This window comes from Macrotis lagotis, chromosome 1, assembly GCF_037893015.1.
Source record: "Macrotis lagotis isolate mMagLag1 chromosome 1, bilby.v1.9.chrom.fasta, whole genome shotgun sequence".
NCBI classification, from domain to species: domain Eukaryota; kingdom Metazoa; phylum Chordata; class Mammalia; order Peramelemorphia; family Peramelidae; genus Macrotis; species Macrotis lagotis.
The window spans coordinates 187,536,182-187,556,692 of NC_133658.1; the positions used below are offsets into that span (position 1 = coordinate 187,536,182).

The 20,511-nt window shown below is 34.0% G+C and overlaps 1 protein-coding gene across 3 annotated transcripts in view; it reads left to right on the top strand.

Moving 5' to 3' along the window:
- Positions 1-20,511, top strand: part of FERMT1 (FERM domain containing kindlin 1) — a 61,934-nt gene that overhangs the window by 30,689 nt on the left and 10,734 nt on the right. Inside the window, exons 9-14 of one of the 3 annotated variants that reach the window (XM_074209485.1) lie at positions 1,578-1,627; positions 7,454-7,534; positions 8,454-8,578; positions 11,277-11,383; positions 12,527-12,748; positions 15,927-16,051. In XM_074209485.1, the coding sequence (XP_074065586.1) occupies positions 1,578-1,627; positions 7,454-7,534; positions 8,454-8,578; positions 11,277-11,383; positions 12,527-12,748; positions 15,927-16,051 (710 nt within the window). The remainder of the gene's footprint in view (positions 1-1,577; positions 1,628-7,453; positions 7,535-8,453; positions 8,579-11,276; positions 11,384-12,526; positions 12,749-15,926; positions 16,052-20,511) is intronic. The other 2 variants (XM_074209484.1, XM_074209486.1) reach the window with 2 other exon arrangements.

Below are 20,511 nucleotides of genomic sequence, written 5' to 3' on the forward strand. Positions count from 1 at the left end.
TATTTATGGATATAAAAAAACATGAGTGAAGCAATAATTCTCTTAAGGAACTCATATTAAATGAAACAACATTTATCATAGAATCAGATGTGGAACTAAAAGGAGCCTCAGGGGCCATCTAGTGCAACTCCCTCCTTTTAAAGATAAGGAAACTGAAAATCAGGGAGGTTAAATGAATTGAATTAACCCAAGGTCACACCGGTAAGAGGTAGGATTGAACCTAGGATGTTTCTTCTGGTGCACAAGTATATGCAAAATAATATATGCTGGGGCAGCTAGGTGGTGCAGTGAATAGAGCACTGGCCCTGGAGTCAGGAGTACCTGGGTTCAAATCTGGCCTCAGACACTTCATAATTACCTAGCTGTATGACCTTGGGCAAGCCACTTAACCCCATTGCCTTGAAAAACTTAAAAATGAATGAATGAATGAATAAATAAAGATATATATATATATATATATATATATATATATATATATGCTACTGGGGGGAGGGGAATGAGGAAAGGCTTTATTTAAAACAGGGGTTCTTAACCTTATTTGGTATTATAGACTCCACTGGCAATCCAGTAAAACCTATAAACCTTTCTCATAATAATATTTTTAATGCATAAAAGGGAGAGATTATACTGAAATTATTGTTCAGTTGTTTTAGTCATGTCCAACTTTTTATGACCTCTTTTGGGTTTTCTTGGCAAAGATATTGTAGTGGTTTGCGTTTCTCTTCTCTAGCTCATTTTTTAGATGAGGAAACTGAGGCAGAGGGTGAAGTGACTTCCTCAGGTTTACACAGCTAGTAGGGGTCTGAGGCTGGATTTAGACTCAAGAAAAGGAGTCTTCCTGTCTCCAGCACTCTTCACTGACTTATTTAGCTATCCCTATATTGAAGTACAGTTATCAAAATATTTTTGAAATTAAAAATAAAACAAGTTCATGTTAAAACCCTTGATATTGAAAGTGTTTACCTGATTTGAGTCTTGAAAGAAACCAGGAATTCCAAGAGGTAGAGGTGAGGAGTGAGTATTCCATGCATGGGGGATTACCAGTGCAGTCACAAAGAAGACTGAGTATCATGGATGAAAAAGAGCATTGGCTGGACCATAATTATGACAGGATAGTAATGTTTAAGAAGACTGGAAAGGTTAAAGGGGACAAGATAAGACCACTTTGACCCTTCAGTTTTGGATCTATGATCCTATAATTATCATTGGTTCTCACATATTGTCTATATTGGAAAGAAAATATGAGACAGTAGGGTGTTTTTGAGTAGTTTGGTCTTTGTATATTGTTCTACAAAGTTAAACAATAAACTTCAGTTTTAAAAGACATACTTGTATTGTGAAATGAATTTTGAACAATTTCATGGTATTAATCTGATTCATTGATGTTTGATTTCCTACATAATTTAGAGATCTTTCAAAAACAATTGGAATATTGAGCAGTTATTCATTTTGAAAAATATTTCTGCAATCTACTTTTCTCCTTAACTTGCCCTACTTCAAATGTTTTTTAACTTGTGTGAAAAATTCTGCCATTCATAAAATTTCTGCAGGTAAAATAACTGTGTTCTTCTCCATAGGAGGACATTACAGACATACCAACACTTGCAGATTATCTCAGATTATTTAGGTAAGTAATTAAAATGATTACATAGAAGAATTGAAAATTCATTAATAATCAAGACTCATGGATAAGGAAATCTTTGCTATTTTTTTTAGGTTTTTGGGTTTTTTTGCAAGGCAAATGGGGTTAAGTGGCTTGCCCAAGGCCACACAGCTAGGTAATTATTAAGTGTCTGAGACCGGATTTGAACCCAGGGACTCCTGACTCCAAGGCCAGTGCTTTACCCACTACGCCATCTAGCCACCCCAATCTTTGCTATTTAATGTCTAAACCTGGTCCCATAGTAACAAAGATGAATGATCATCCCTGTCTTTCCCTGAGCACCAATTAAGACCCTATATAGGAACTAGGGGTTATATAACACAATGAGGGGATCAAATTACTGTGATGCTTTGAACTTTCATTCTGTTCTTTTAGGTATTTTTCCACTTGACACAATCAGAATAATATTTCATAAGTGGAAGTCCTAATATAATAAGTAATCAAAATTAATGACAAAAAAAGGTTTTTCTTTAATTTTGAGAAACAAAGGCTCAAGTGGAAAGGAGTGCCCATTGCACTTCAGAGTTGTATGATTTTATCTGTCTCAGAATTCAAATAGCCTTCACTGTCACCATACTTAAAGATTGGCTGGATTGTCAGGGAGTGTTTCCTCTAAAAGAAATGATTATCAAGTATGTGATAATGTTATAGGTGTGTTAAGATGAAAGAAATGAGACTTCTTTGAAGTTATATCAGTTACTTACGCCATATTATGATTTGTTGATTTTTCTCAGCAAACAGACTTAGAGTACTTAAACTTCAAAAAAAAATTGCCACAACACTGGTAGGTTTGTTTATAACCAAGTCAAAGGGCAAAGGAAAGACTTTCAAAAAAAATGTTCAATGAATGATGATGTATAAATTTAACACAAGTGTTCAAAGGGTGTTTTGTTCCATTGTATTGATACTGAATCAGACAATATTTTGTCTGTATAGGTATAATACTAAATTTCTTCCTTATAATAAATATGCTAAAAATCAAAGTTATAACTGGAAATTCAACTCTATAGAGACGAGCTTGCAATATTCTTTAGCCATGTTATATGTCTAACTTATCATAAACCAAAACTTTTACCTTTTATTTTATTGGCAGTTAAATAATTGTGGTATAGTTAGTGTTCAAAGCAGTTAGAGAGCTAGTCTCTAGAAGACCAGATAGAGAGGACAGGTGCTGCTGATTTGCTTCAGTAGAGGGAAATTTCTCAGCCTGAATTTCCTTATAATGATAAAATTGTGGGTCTAGACCAGGGATGGAGAACATCTGACCAGTAGGCAGTATAAGACCTGCAAAACCATTTGGTCTGGCACTGCCATGGCAACTGCAGGCAGACCTCAAAATTAAGAAATCTAGGAGTACTTTAGGGATAAATTAATTAAATTATTGACCAATATAGCAGGTTAATGTTTAAGTTAATAATTTATTATGGTCCAAGAATGTTGTTATCAATATACAAAAGACCCTTGACAGATAAAAAGTTCCCACCCCTAGTCTAGACTAAAAAAAAAAGAAAAAGAAAAGAAAAATCACAGTATCACAAAATTTAAAAATCACTGATGTCTATGCCATATCTGAACAAAAATCTCCCCAACTGCATATCCATTCATTATTTTCTTGAAGACTTCCAATCCACTTTGGTGAAACTATAATTGTTAGCAAGTTTCTCCTTACATTAAATCTAAATTTCCTTCTTTTCAACTTCAATTTAACAAGACTACATTAAGGACCTAGTCTAGCACAGTTCTGTCCTAGGTACATACACATGAAATTGATGCCTCCAAACAACTTTAATTCTGTTTGCAGAATACTACCTATATGCAAAGCCAAATTCTTCATTTTTCTGCTCTTTAAGGCCAAGCAGAATAATTCTCATCCTCTTCTAAGTAGCCATTCAAATAATAGAAGAGAATTATGATGCCCACACCAAGTGTTTTCTTCTTCAGGCTAAACTTCCCTTCTTGCTTCAGTAGATTTTCATGTGACATGTTCTTCAATCTCCTTCCAAAATGGGAACCCTCCTATGGACCCACTCTACTTTAATGCCATAGAATCATAGGATCATAGGTCTAGTTCAAAGAGACCTCTCAGTTTAAAGAAAAAATAACTAACCTAAAGAAGTTCAGTAAATTAATTAATAAGCATTTATCAGGTGTCTACTATGTACAATACACTATGTTAAGGGCTGGTAATACAAAAACAAAGGCAAAAGATGGACTTTACAGTCTAATGGAGAGCTATTATACAAACAAATATATGCAAAGTAAGCTACAAACCAAATAAATTAGAAATAATTATCATATTTTCCTATGTATAAGATGCTCCTATGTATAAGACACACCTTAATTTGGGGGTCCAAAATTTGAAAAGAAATGTATAACATAAAGTTATTGAACCCATTTTATTCATCATGAAATTCAAGGACCTTCTGCTGATGGCTTTCAGGCATCTTTTGGGCAAGTCTGGTGCATGGACACATGCTTAATCCATTCTGTTTCATAAACCTGAAGCACACCAATGGTGTCCTCCTTTGAAATCAGTTTTTTTTTCATCAGCAATTCTTCTGGCCTCCTGCTGAATCATCTTTGTGGACCCAGGAATTCCAATTCCAAGTCAGTCCATCTCTTCAATTCCCTCTCTAAATCAAGCCATTTTGTCTCTCATGGCCTTCTTCTGCCAGGTTGTTTTCAGTAGGGTTTCTTCTTCCCGTAGCCAGTCTTGGATTGTTTTCTTAGTTGGAGGAGGACCAAACTGATGTTTAGCAGCACAATTTCCATTCACTTTTGCAAACTGGATCACTTTTAACTTCAATTCAGCACAGTACTGAAAGTATTTTCTCAGCCATTTCTGGGCAGAACATGGCAAAACGTAACCTACTATACTAGTAACAAATGTGAAACAATGAGAGCAAAGACATCAAGTGCAGAAAAAAAAGCAGGAAATGCAAGTAAAATAATCTACAACCACTACATAAGATGCTCCCAGTTTTTAGATCTCACATTTTTCAAAAAAAGTTGCATCTTATACATGGGAGAAATATGGTAGCAGAGGGAAGGCATTGAAATTAAGAGGGTTTGGTAAGGATTTCCTTTAGAAAGTAGAATTTGTTGAGATTAAAGGAAGTGAGATCACAGAGTGGTAGGGAGTAGAGAAAGAATTCAAATCCAGTTGCTCTGGGACCTGAAGTATCAACTTTGTTTCTGCACTTATTTATCACTTTCTTCCTAAAATGAGATAGTCAGAATGGATATCATTTGACAGATGTAGCACAATTAGGACATAACATAGCAAGCCTATAACCTCCCCATTTCTGCTTTTTTTTTCTTTACTTCAGCCTAATACCATATTAGTTTCATCTTTTGGCTATTTTTAATCGTATTGAGTTTGCACTCTCTCTCTACTGAAACCCCCAAATCTGATTAGACCATCCCTATCTTATACTTATGAAGGTAGGATTTTTTCTAAGTCAAATATAAGACTTTACAATTCTCCTTCTTAGTTTAATCTTTATTTTTTAAAAATAGTATGAACATGACAAACATTAACCAATAAAAACATTTTCTTACATAAAGAATACAAATGGAGACTTGCTTATGATACTGTGAAATTTTCTTAGTAATTTTTTGTTTGTTTTTGTTTTTGACATATGTTAAATTTCATAAGGTAATTCCAATACTTTCCTCATTGTCTGTGTCCCCCTATGAATTTCCTCCTTTCAAACAGAGCCAGCTATAAGAGTATAAAGGTGCAGCTAGGTGGCTCAATGGATAGAGCACCAGACCTGGAGTCAGGAATACCTGAGTTCAAGTCCGGCCTCAAACAGTTACTAACACAAGTGTGACCATTGATAAGTCACTTAACCTCTGTTTGCCTCGGTCCCCATGTATAAAATAGGATAGTAATAGGATCTGTTTCTAGTGATGTTGTAAGGATCAAATGATGGAATAATTGTAAAGCACTCATTACAGTGCTTAGTACATAAATGTTAGCTATTAATACTAGCTAGTAGATATGCATACATTTATACATACATATGTATATATACACATATAGTTGATGTTTTATTTACATTCTTTTCTACTTTGAATCACTATCCCAAGCCCTGTCTTGTAATAACTAAGTACAGTTAAGATAAACGTATTGACCCTTTCTGAAAATATATGTCTCATTTTGCACCTTTAGAATCACCTGTCTAGCAAAAAGTACAAAACAACATCAGTCTTCTTTTAGTCATGAATAGTAATTACATTGAACATAGTTTTTAACTTTTACACTGTTTAAATCTTTTGCAACATTGTATAAGTTCTGTTTCTGTTCACTTTGTTGTGTAGTAATACATACAAAGCCCACTCCTACTCCCCTGGTTGCTCCGAATCTTCCCTTTTCTTTTGAAAATATTCCATTACAATCATGTACTATAATTTGTTCAACTGTTTCCCCATTGATGGGCACTCTTTTTTTGTGGTTGTTTGTATGTATATGTGTTTTAAAATTTGTTTTCTGACTTTAACAGAAATTTCTATTTTAAATGCTTTTGTGTAAGTGGATAGTAATGTGTATGTATATTGTATATATGCATATAATAATTTTTACATTCTTCTTTCTTTGAGTTCTTTTGGGTTTGTTCATAGTTGCGGTATTGCTAGATTAGCAGTTAAAAAAACGATTAATGACTTTTTTTGGCTAGAGTACCAAATTGCTTTTTTGGATGAATGTATTGATTCATAACTCCACCAAAAGGGATTAATGTGCTTGTAATAATTCCTGTGACATCTAACATTTCCATTTTTTTCATCTTTGCCAAACTAATAGTACCTCACCACAATGAACCTCGGGGGTTATTTTAATCTATATCACCTTTATTTTTAGTGACTTGGAGGATTTTTTTTTTCATAAAATTGTTGATAACTTGCCTTTTATGAACTGCCTGTCCATAATAACTATTTTCTATTGAAAAATGACTCCTGTTCTTAAATATTTTTTCAATGTCCTTTATAACATATATCAGACCTTAATAAGAGAAAGAGAGATACTTTATAAAAGAAATTTATAGATTTGAAACATTATTCTACCTTGTCAGGCTCCTTTTGATCCTATAATCTATTATTTTATTGATTCTTCTTTAGTCTTGTGTTAGCTGAACATTTGATTAGAAGCCACTTATGATTTCCTCTGAATTATTTATAAGCATATTATACAGCATAGCATCAGGAACAGATCCCTAGAGCACTCTACTGAAGATTTCATCACAAATTAACATTGAACCATTAATGTGACTACACCTAGGATCCAATTATTCAACAAATACTAAGGCTATATAATAATACAATTATATATCCTATTTCTCTCAATATTCTCCTCAGAAAATGAGACTTTTCCAATGCTTCATTAAATGTAGACAAATGATATATCAAGATCACAGATTTAGAGCTTGAAGAGACAAATAACTTAAACCTGTAATCATTCAGTAGTTAATTAAGACCCAGGGAGGTTCCATGACTTGGAGTAGCCTATATAAGTGGCAGAACTAGGATTTTAACTCAGAACCTCTGATTCCAAATACAACCCACTTTTCCAATGTACTCTGTTACCACTCTACAATATTCCCCTTATTTACTAATTAATAAATAAGATTAGGGCCTGACTAATTCATAATAAAGTTATGTGAATACTTCATGATCATGTCCTCTTCTAAATATGCATTAACTATCTTAAATAAATGTGTGTGTCTGTGTATTTATTTGAGAATTTTGCCAGGCATAAAAAAGTCAGGGTCACTGACCTTTACTTGACAGATTCTGTTGTCATAGATCTTTTGGAAAATTGGGACATTTACCCAGCTCCAGTACACTGAAGAACCTCTGTGGCCACCATTGGTAGTATTCTTCCATTTGGCATTGTATATAATTCATATTACCTTTCTCACTTTTCTCCTTTCTATCACTTTTTTCCAGTTTTCTTTAACTTACCTATTTCTTTCTTTTTCCCCTAGCTAGTAGTACCCCCTGACATTACTTCACATTGCTGGTGATCTGTAGGGGTTCGAGGGGCATTTTATTTACCTATATCTTTCTTTTTCCCCTAATTAAAGTTACTTCATGCTGCTGCTAGTGACCCTTAGGGATCTGAGAACTACTGGAACTTTGCTTAATGACTTTTCAGAACAAATATTGTATTAAAATTTAAGGTGTTCAAACCTTGGCTAATGCTACCTTTTAAAAATTAGTTACTAATGGAAAAATAATTTCAGTTTAATCTAAAGTAAAGTTCCAGTGTTAACCAGAATTTTTTATAGTTTTCCTTAAATGTGTCAAGTAGAAACTAGCAAACTCTCTTTTTTATAATGATAATCAAAGTTTTGTACTATTCACTTGAATATTATTTTCTACTCAAGAACTATTCTAGAAGTCACCAGACTTAGACATTTTCATACAAAAGCCTAATTTAAAGTTTTTATAAATAAATTAGTAGGCAGCTAGATATAATTGAAAAAGAAGACTATCTAGATTTTCAAAGATTTGTATTCAAATTCTCAATCCCAGGCCATATACTAACTGCCTATGTGACTGAGCAAGTCACTTTACCTCTGTAACCCTCATTTTCCTCATCCATAAAATGAGGGTGCTGAACTAACAGTTCTGTAATTCTCAAATTTCAAAATGATTTAATATGTTATAAATTGTATGAAAGGAGAACTAGAGGAGAGTAACTTTTTTTTTCTTTAGTATGCTGTTCAAAATTATATGTGCATTTGTTTTTCTTGGAACCATTAACCTATTATTCTTTCATTTTCAGGGCCAAAAAACTAACATTAAAAACTTTCAAACAATATTGGTTTGTCTTTAAAGACATTTCAATAGCCTACTTCAAACATAAGGACCTTGATCAAGGGGAACCAATTGAGAGGCTGCATCTTAGAGGTATGATTATTCAGTGGTGAATTGAATTATCATGATTAATCTAATAGAGTAAAGATAGAAAGGTAGAAACTAGGAGATTTAGTCCAATAGTAAAATTGTTTTGCATGAGTGGGAGGTATATCATCTGCTCCCTATCCCCAAATACAGTCTGCTTCAAGGTAGCATTCCTAATACTTATTTATTAAAAACCTCCATTTATCAATATTTCTATATATATCTAAAGGAAAAAAATTGATGTTCCTAGCAATGATGCTAAGGTACTACAAAGTATCTTTTGATTAATTAAAGATTACATTTAATCCAGGATAGTTTTAGCATTAAGTGTTTTTAATTGTCTGTTTGAAAACTGATAATTAATGGATAGCATATATAATACCTTCCTTCCTTCTAGGGAAGAAGTAGTAGGTTCTTAATAAATTTTAAATGAATGAATAACTGGTAATCAAACTATTTTCATAATCACAAGGCTCCATTTCCTGGCCATAATGGATGAAAGCAAACTGTGCTTGATTTATTTTAGAGTATGTATTTTTAGTATTGTATATGATTTAAGGTCAACAAATCTTAGACTAACAAATCAAATTGATAATATACCTGAAGCAATTACTGTTTTAATCAATTGCTAATGACTTATGATTAAAACAAATCTTTGCTTATGAGTCGAATACTGTGCTTAGTTACTGGCAATACAAATATAACTAAAATACAAATCTTTATCTTAAAAAGCTTATAATATAATGAGAGAAATTTTAAAGTGAAATAACTGATACAAAGGATTGAGGAAAATGCAAATTTTTGGCAAAAGTTTTTGAAAAGAAAGTCATGAAAAATTTGAAGGGTTCATAAACGAATTATTAAGGAGTCAGAGAAAGAAACTCAAGAGGGAGGTGTCTCTTGGTTTCATTCTTGAAAAAAGGGAGGAATTTCAATAGACATTCAACAACAGGGAAATCCAGTCTTGATGTGAAAATAACATGAGTAAAAGGAAGAATAAAAATGAAGAATAGAGAGTAGATTATACAGTTTGACTAAAGTAAGTCAGGACCCTCTTTCTGCATCCCTAATACTTAGAAGGTGCTTAATAAATGTTATTTGACCGACTGACTTTTAAAACCAGAATTAAGAATATTTATATTTTACTGAGAAGGAAATAGAGAATTAATATAGGTTTTTTAATAAAGAGGAAATGTAATCAGAACACATTTCTCTAGCAAAAGTATTAAGTATACACTAGAGAGGTTAGACTGAAAACCAGCAGACCAGGCTATTATAAAGTCTAGGTGAATGGAAATAGGAACTTAAATTTAAGGTAGCTACAGTTGGAGTAGAGAGGTGCAAGGAACCTCACACAAGGAGAATAGATGGGACATGACAATGGATTGGATTTGAGCAATAAAGGAAAGAAAAAGGCTAAATTAGAATTCACGATGATAAACCTGGATAACTGGAAGGATAATAACAATAGAATGAGAAAATGTAAGATTTTAAGGGGTGGTGTGAGTTCTATTTGGACATATTTTGAGGTATTAGTAGTATATCCAGTTATATTCACAGAAAGATGTGGGATTGGAGCAACTGAAAATGGGGAGAGCAGATATAAATTTGGAAATAATCTGCATAGAAGTGTTAAATGAAGACAGAAAGATGGATGAGATTATAGATGGTAAGAATGATGCCAAGGATTGAAAAGACACAAGAGAATGACCAGAGAAGTAAGATATCTTTGAAAATATAGCATCATGGGAACCAGGGGAGGAGAGAAAAATCCAAAGCCACAATATCCCTGTTATAGGATAACAAGAACAATGAGGGCAATAAATCCAAGAAAAGGTATTATATTTAGAATTCATTAATGCCCTTGGAGAAATACATTTCAATTGAAGGGTGAGGATAAAAGCCAGCTTATAAGGAGCCAAGGAGGAAGTGGAAATGAGGAAGAAGAAAGTAAGCATAGGTTTTCACTTTTTAGATATTTGATAATGAATGAGAAGGGGAAGAATATGTTAGATTAAAAAGCAGAATCAAGGAAAACTTTTTTTTAAATGAAAGAGAACTAAATGTGTTTGTTGACAAAAGGGAGTCTATGGAGAAAAAGAGGCAGTGAAGAATATCTTAGTGATGATTATTCATATTTCCAACTATTTTATGGTTCTCAAAGTATAAGGGAGGAAGAGGACTCTGAGGCACAATGGATGAAGGGTATCATGAATAAAGGCCTCAGATTTAGAAGGAAGTTGAGAGGAGTTCACTGATATGATGGCCTTGTTCTTATTAAGTTAAACAGGGGCTAAGGAGAGATTACTTGCTAGAAGAGCAGGTTGGGGATTTAAAGAGAGAAAATTGGATCTGCTATCGTTGAGAATAGTAAATAATTGATGAATAAGTGGATTAATATACAGTGAAGGTTCAGTTGAACGTAGGTATATGTAATCAGCCTTAGTCAGTATTTCATTTCTTCCAAAGGGATCAGCATCTTGGAAAAGAGCAGATATGAGAGGAGTAAAAGGGTAGGATAATTTCAAGACCAAAAGCTTGCATCATAGAGGATTTAAGAGGTAAAGTGAATTTGGGTGATCTTTGGATCTAAGGCATGACTAAGCTGATGAGCAACTTCATAATTAATAATTCACACTCTTTTCTTGATAAATAAAAGTGAATTCTCAGAAATCAACTGCTTTCCCTTGTACTTTCTCATTAGGCTGTGAAGTTGTACCCGATGTAAATGTATCAGGGAGAAAATTTGGAATCAAGTTACTAATCCCTGTTGCTGATGGTATGAATGAAGTATATTTAAGGTGTGACAATGTGAGTAAAATAAAAGTGAAACTGAATGAATGTTTAGTTGTTTAACATAAAGATTAGTGTGTCATAGCAAATAAAGAATTTTCTCATATGTTTTGAGGGATTCTTTTTCAGGTCCCTCTGGCCTTTAAGCACCATTCCTCTCAGCCTTCTCTTCCATATCTTCAAAGCTTAAATCAGAGAGAAATTAGAAGTATTTATGCAATGAGTAGTGGTAGAGTCCACCAGTGATTTTCTTTTCAATATCCTTGTGCCATGGATTGCCTACCCCTACAATAAGATTTGATGACTAAAGGGTGGTTATTATCAAATAAGCTAATCAGTTTATTTTTCCTAAAAGGAGCAGGCAGGGTAAGGAAAGGTAAACAATTGTGCTATGTTGGATATGATGGTGGATACTACACAGAACACTACAGAGCTAGTTGTGCTTAAAGCAACTTATCTCTTTAAAACACTATAAACATGGGGCTAGCTGTGTGGCCTTGGGCAAGCCACTTAACCCCATTTGCCTTGAAAAAACATAAAAAATATTAAAAAAAGACTAAACATGAAAAAAGTTTTATTTGGTAATTTAATGGTTGGTAACTTAGGGGAGGAAATTATAACTCAATTTTTTGGAGGGGGAAGAAAATCACACCAATAATTTTATTGATATAGGGAGATCCTGATGAGGAAACTCCCTCTGCCAATTCATGTTAACTCTGTCACTGAGAAATTAAATGACTTTCTCTGTCACATAAAAATAGATTTCAGAAGTAATACATAAACTTTGGTCTTTCTGACTGAGAGATCTCTTATAACTAACTTACTCTTTTTTTTTGGAGACAGTTGGGATTAAGTGACTTTCTCAAGGTCACACAACTAGTAAGTATCTGGGTTAAATTTGAACTCAGGTCCTTTTGATTCCAGGTCTGGTACTCTATCCACTGTATTCTGCCTTCTACTGTGTAAGTAATAAACCCCTTTTTAGTGTGTCAAAGGGGTTTATTACTTACACAGTAGAAGGCAGAATACAGGCAATACTGACATATCTTTATAATATGTAGAAAATATAGTCAGTGATGAGGGAGGGGGGAAAAACACAACTGCTACTAGAGTACATTTTATATAATGGTATTTTAGGGTTCTTTCATGTTTATGTTACAGGAGAATCAGTATGCCAGATGGATGGCTGCCTGCATTTTAGCTTCAAAAGGCAAAACTATGGCAGACAGCTCCTACTGGCCTGAAGTAAACAACATTCTTTCATTTCTGAAGATGAAAAACAGAAATGCAACTTCACAGACACCTTCTGATCCTGAGTGCATTGATATGAAACCAGAATGTTTTGTGTCACCTCGGTGTGCAAAAAAATACAAGTCCAAACAGGTAAGTCTAAAATTGGCAGTTGTAACTGTTGGCAAAGCCTAAGGCCCCTAGGTCTTCACCCCAGAAAAATTAGAGGATTCAGAAATTTAACATCTGCTGTCCTTAATAATAGAAGGAAGGGAACTCAGACTCAGACATTTGCCAAGGAGAGGGAGAAACAAGTTCAGGGTGGAATGAAAACTGTTCACTTTTATCTTTTTCTTCTGATATCCTCTAAGGAATTCCTCCCTCCATCATGCCCCCTCCCAGGGACTTTCCTTTCCCTCCTTCCATTCCAGGAAGACCAGATTATTTCCTGAGCTCTTTGCACAAGCAGTTATATTTTTCCTCTGGTAAGGGTGACTGCTTTGCTGAGGCCTCTCTGATATAGTAGAAAGGTATGGGGCCTCCAACCCTGTAGGTTGAACTAAATGACCTCCAAGGTACCTTTCAGCTCTTAAGACTCTAACCCCCTCAATCACCACAGTAACCAATTCTTCTCTCAGCAAACTGAATTTATTTTAATTATTGTATTAATATATATATATATATTGAATTATTTTTTGTTTGAAGTCCACTTGTATACTTTTTATCCAGTTATTTGCTCTAGACACTGGATAGTGACACTGAAGTGTTTAGTAGCATGGTTATACTAATTCTCAAATAAGTCATGGATCAAAAAAGAAAAGATTAATTTTTAATTACAAATTAAGATGGTTAATAATAAACTTCTGCTACTAGAAGCACTGTTCAAAACTATGGAGATAATAAGGCTGTATGCTGATAAGAATGATAAAAAGACAGCAACAATAATAATAGATAACATCTGTGTAGTGCTTTAAGATTTGCAAAGCATTTTATAAATATCTCATTTTATCTTCATAACAACCTTGAGAGATAGGTGCTATCATTATTCCCATTTTACAGCTGAGAAAATTAAGTCAAACAAAGTTTAAGGGACTTGCCCAGGGCTCATAAAAGTGTCCCTGGGAGAATTTTGAATGAAGTCTCCCTGGGAGACTTTGAATGAAGTTTCCCTGACTCCAGATCCAGTTCTCTATCCACTCTCTACCTCCATCTATTGCCACACCCATCTACCTTGCCAGCATAGACAATTTCAATATTTAATACTTATTTAATAAGATATCATAAGTAAGAACCAAATAAAATATTATGTAGAGGGAACAGGAATAGCAAATTATCAGGGACAAGGAGAAGAATTGGAGCAGATATTCACAACAGAGCTCTTAATTTTTATATGAAGTTATTCTTCATGCTAGGTATTTTTACTTAGAACAAAGATAATACATAGATTCTACTCTAAAGGAACTTACAGTCCAAAATGGAAGGAAAAAATTAATATACAATTTGACTCTGTGATTCAAGAGATGTGATCCATGCAAGGGAGATTCCCAGTCAAAGAGCCATGACAAATTTAAGGAAAGAACAATTACTTTAAGCTTGTAATTCAGACATTCTTAACTTGGATTGATTAACTTCTTTCTTACAAAAGTAGTTTTATAACTTTATTTCTATGAAATTGGTTTTCTTTGTAGTACAATGTATTTTATTTTATGCACTTAAAAACATTATTCTGAGAAGGAATAAACAAGGGGTGGGGGTGGGGGAAGTCCATGATCCAAAAATAGTATTTACCCCTGGAAGAAGAGGATAGAAAGGGAAAGAAGAGATCCCACCCACTTGAGAGACCTGAGAGACTTCAATAAAATAAAATAAGAGTTTATTACAGGCAATGGAGACAGATTGAGCAAAGGCCCCCTAAATGGAAACAAAAGATTCAGATTGCTCCACCAACTAATAGACAAGTCTTTGATTACCTTCTAAAGATAGTCTTATCCTGTTAAAAAAAAAATCACCCTTTCTTTTCAATAATTTAATTCTACTCTTGCCCAGATTCATCAGCCTAGTATTCCAAAATCTGACCCTAGCATATCATGTTAATCTTAACTTCACAACAATCCCTATCACATGTTATATGTCTTCTAGTAAGAGTTCTCTCCATTCTCTAGATTTATTCTCCCCTTTACTATCTTCTTGCTTGTGCATGCATATCTGGAATGCTTTTCCTCAATTTCTCCAACCCATCCTTCAATCTTTTCCCATTGAAATCTTGTTTCTTCAAGATCATAAGCCCAATACTGCCCATCTCATTGTGCCTTATTAATTAGACTTCTCAACCAAACTCTCAACATTTCAGTGAAAATTGTTTTATACCATTAATCTTTTCACAGCAGCCTTATATTTTTAACATGAGAAAAATAATAGTGATATTTGTATAGGAATTTACAGTTTTCAAAATGCTTTCACATACATTTGGTCCTCAAACCAATTTTTTGCAAGGTAAACAGAAGAGGTATTGTTATTCATGTACAATAGAGAGGTAACTGTGGCTTACTTGGCAAAGGTCACATAATTAGCAATTCAATCCAACAAATATTTATTGAAGCACCTGTTACATGTGTTGGTGATACAAAGACAAAAATGAAAGACCTTCAAAGAAATTCTCTTTTAACTCACCTGCTATTTTTTTCAAGTCTAGGGGGAAAAAAGGCAGTTTCCAAAAATCCTTTCTATACTTTGAGTGTTTCAAAATCCTTTCAAATATGGTTCCAATTCCAAAACCTGAATTACTGACAATCCCTTTCTCCAACTGGTATTATCACATCTGGTCTGGAAACTCCCAAGACCCAGAACCATATTTTTATGCAACTACAAAATTGCATATCTGGGACTAGAATCCAAGGAGTTTAACTCCTAAGCCAAGGATTTTTTTTCAGTCTGCCACAATAACATCTAAGACTTCAGTCAAGAACTTTTCCACAATGCAGAAGAGAGTATGACTAAGTAAATAACTTAACAAATGACAATTTTATCTGAGCAGATCAGCAGCTATGTAAAAGAAAGTGAGAACAGTAGACTATGAAAACCCATATTGAGACATCATCAGTACCTACCTATGTGGTCAGTAGATAATATCTGATAATATTCATATTAGCTGATAATTTTTAGTTTGAACTCTGATTTCAATGTCTTAAAAGAAGAAAGAATGAGCAAGTTGTTTTAGGGTCACTCCTGGAATTCTTGTGATCTTCTCTGAAGAGTATACTCAAACCGATGATGATAATGACAGCTGTTGACTGGCCTTCAATAATTGTCAGACCATTCTTATTGTTCCTAGCTGGCAGCTCGAATTCTGGAAGCCCACCAGAATGTGGCGCAAATGTCTCTAGTTGAAGCTAAGCTCCGCTTTATCCAAGCATGGCAGTCCTTACCAGAATTTGGGCTCACATACTACATTGTCCGGTAATAACAGTATTTATTTTCTTTCTTACTTCTGTGGTTTGATTTTAAATGATTTATTGGGAATATGGTTCATTTTCCACTGAAATAAATTTCTATTCTACCTTTTCACTAACAGTCAAAACTTTTTTGGCAGTCCACAAAACTCTTATGTGTGATAAAATAATGTAATCAAAGTATCAGAACCCTGAGATGCAGTCAAATGTTAGAAATGGTCTAATTTTTTTAAAAAAGAATATCGGGGGTGGGGGTAGCTAGGTGGTGTAGTGGATAGAGCACCAGCCCTGGTCAGGAGTACCTGAGTTCAAATCCAGCCTCAGACACTTAATAATTACCTAGCTGTGTGGTCTTGGGCAAGTCACTTAACCCCATTTGCCTTTCAAAAAAAGAAAAAGTATCAGGGGCGTCTAGGTGGTGCAGTGGACAGAGCACCGGCCCTGGAGTCAGGAGTACCTGAGTTCAAATCCGGTCTCAGACACTTAATAATTACCTAGCTGTATGACCTTAACCCTATTGCCTGGCAAAAACATACAAATATATATAAGATAGATAGATGGATGGATAGATAGAAAGAAAAGTCATTGCAGAAAGGAGAGTTCAAATTCCTAAAAGTAAAATGATGGTAGCTCCTCACTATCTCTTTGAATTAATACGTATGTAATGGAGTTTGATCCTCAAAACATGAGACTCAAAACACTGTACAGAAGGCAGGGCATCATTTCATGGTATGACTTTACACAGGATTCTAAGTACTTTATTTCCATTGTGGTTATGTGAAATATCAGTTAAAAAAAAGACAATGCTTTTTAAAATATACTTTTTATTGTAAGTTTATTAGTCACTGACAAAATGCTTCAATGAACAAGGAATAACAAATGAGAATTGTGACTCTGAATGCTGGTATGTGTAATTTACTTTTTTAAGGAATATTGTAGTTCAGTCATTTCAATAGTGATACCATTTGGGGTTTTTTTTTGGGGGGGGAATACTGCCATTTCTTTCTGTCACTAATTTTACTGAGAAGGAAACTAAGATAAACAGAATCAAGTGGCTTGCTCAGGGTCACACACAACTAGTTTCTGAAATGATGACATTGATGAACCTGACTTCAGGCCATTCACTCTATCAACTGCACCACCTAGCTTCCCTAGGAAATGGAAATGCCCTAGGAAATACCAAATGGTATTAACAAGATAGTAACAAAATCACTGTTTCCTTTATGTACTACTTTTCCGTAACTTTAAAAATCCTCCCTCATACCAAATGTATATATAGTCAAGTGGAATACAACTTTTTATTCAACCAGATGAGCAATAGAATGCTTATTGTCTTTGGTCTAAGAAGTGAGCATTGGAGAGAAAAGGAATTTTGTAGCTACAGAAAAACAGAATTTAAGAATAAAAAGGAAACCAGGAAGCAATTAAGCCAGAGTTCTTTAACCTAGGGTCCATGAAGTTGCAATTTAAAAAAAATGTATTTTGATACTTGTACTTCATAATCAGTTTCCTTTGTGATCATATTTTATTTTATGCATTTTCTTCTATTTTATAATGAGAAGAGATTCATAGGCTTCACCAGACTGCCAAAATGGTTTATAACACACAAAAATGTAAAGAACCTAGTCCAAATCTTGCCCATAAGAACTACCACAGTTATAGTTACTCATTTTATAATATATAATTTTACATATAAATTATATGAGTATATATGGTTACACAAAATTATATAAAGCAAAAACTATTTCCAGCAAAAATTATTTCCAGCCTCTAACTCCAAAAAGGATGACATCACTAGCTTCTAAAGAAACCCTTTCCACTATTAGACAGCATCAATTATTAGGAAGTTTTTCCTGAAATTATCTAGATTTACCTCTTTACAATTTCTCCCTTTTGCTCTTGGTTCTGGCCTTTGGGGCCAAAGAGAACAAGCATAATCTAACTTCCATATGACAGCAATTCAAGTACTTTAAAAGTAAGTTATGGGTGGCTGGGTGGTACAGTGGATAAAGCACCAGCCCTGGACTCAGGAGTACCTGGGTTCAAATCCTATCCAGACACTTAATAATGACCTAGCTGTGTGGCCTTGGGCAAGCCACTTAACCCCCATTTGCCTTGCAAAAACCTAAATAAATAAACAAACAAATAAATAAATAAAATGAAATTGACACCTTAAGGGGCAGTTAGGTGGCACAGTGAATAGAGCACCAGCCCTGGAGTCAGAAGGTCCTGAGTTCAAATCTGCCCTCAGACACTTACTAATTACCTAGCTGTGTGACTTTGGTCAAGTCACTTAACCCTATTGCCTTGCAAAAAAAAAAAAATTGACACTTCAAATTGAACAAAATATTCCAAATGAAATTTGATGTGGGTACAGTACAGTGGAATGATCACCTCCTTATTTCTCGAAGCAGTGCCTCTCTTAATTAGTTTAAGGTTTTGTTAGTTTTTTGTTTATCTGGTTTTTATTGGTCACATCACACTGTCATGTCACAATAAGCTAGCAGTCCACTAAAACATCTAGTTATTGTCATTATTTTAAGACAAATTGCTGACTAAAGATATCATCCATCCTGTACTTGAATCCAAATAAAAGACTTTATAATCACAACTATTTTAAATTTCATTATATTGGATTCAGTCCAACCTGTCAAAATCTTTTAAGATTCTGACTATCATGCCATATGTATTCACAAGTTAGATACAGTGCCATCTGTACCATTATTTGACTAATCAATAAAAATCTTGCACAGAACTTAAGCACAGATCTCTGGGATATTTTTGGAAATCTGCTTTGTTGACATTCAGTCAAAAACATCTCCTCTTTGAATTTGGTTGTCCATCCAGTTCTGAATCTAGCAAATTATATAAATATATATTCCATATTTTTATCTCCACGAGAATGCATATAGTACTTTATTAAGTTTAATAATCTAGATAAATTGTATCTATTGCATTCCCCTCATCTACCAATTTAATAATCCTGTCAAAAAAAAGGAAATGAGATTAATCTGGCATGAGTTGTTTTTGATGAAGCCAGGCTAGCTCCTTGTAATCACAGCTTCCCTTTCTAGCTATCCACAAACCATCTCTTTAATGATCTAGTCTAGAATTTTTCAGTGAATAGAAGTTAAGTTTATTGGTTGTATTTGGTTGACTTTGTTCTCTTCACTGTTTTGAAAATAAAGACAACACTTGCTCTTCCTAATCTAATACACCACTCCCATTTTTTTCCACTGTCTTTCAATTCTTCCCAGTAGTGGCTCAGCAGTTTATCTCTGCCAGCTCTTTCAGAAAACCCAGGATGTAGTTCATTTGGGCTAGGATATCTGAATTCATTAAGAATGCTCTTAATAACTTATTACTTATTTTGGTTACCAAGGTTATCAACTCCCTGTTAACCATTGTGCTTTGAATGCAAAAGTCATTCTTCTTGACAGAGATAAGAAAATCAAAATTAAAGTTGAGCAGCTCTGCCTTTTCTCTGTTATCAGTTACTATTATTATCTTATCCTTCCCCAACTGAAATATTTTCCTATCTTTAATTCTGCCCTTTTTAAAAAAAATAATCATTTTTTTCAGCTTATTACATTCTCCCTCTGTTAACTGAACCTGCTTCTATCTTCTGCTCTTTTCCTTATTTTAAAACTAAGTTATTTGATGAGGACTCTCCACATCCACATCAGTCTCTTTGGTCAAATCCTATTTTTCCTCCTCATTGTAATTGTTTATATTTATGATTTCAGAATTTCATTCTTGAATAATTCTGTATTGGACTGATAATTTTTTCAATTTGAAACTATTCTTCCACTGAACACTTTGAGATTTGTTTTCCCAAAATCAGATCATGTCCAGTTATCCTCTCCTCATAATTACAAATTCTTAACTCTAGGAAGAAATCTTAGCCTTTCCTTCAATCGCCTGATCTTTTATCATTTTCACTCTGGCTTCCCACTCCCCTTATCTAGGTGATGAGAAAATTGCAACCCAGAGTTACTAAATTATTTGGGCAAATAGCATAAGTGAGATTAAAACAGAACATAAGAATCTCAACTCCCATTTTACTGTGCTTTATATTTCACTAATATCACCTCCCTAAGATTAAAAAAAAAAAAGCAGCTAGGTCCTGTAGGAATGCAATAGATTATGTTCCTGAAAAGGTATGTCTTAAAACCTTTTGAAAGCTGAATCATATACTTAAAGAAATCCTTTTATTACTTCTTGTAAACATGTAGTTGCCCTGTCATTTATCTTTTTTTGTCACATAGTGGGAAAAACACTAGACTGGAATATAGGAGAACCTAAATTCTAGTACTGGCCCCTAGAACTAATTGCTATGTCATCTTGAACAGGCATTCTATTTCTTTAGGTAGAGTTATTCCTTTAGAGTTAATCTCTGTGATGTAGGGTTATTCAACTAGTCCAAGAAATATCCCATGAGTTTCTATTCTCCTCTCTCATTCTTTC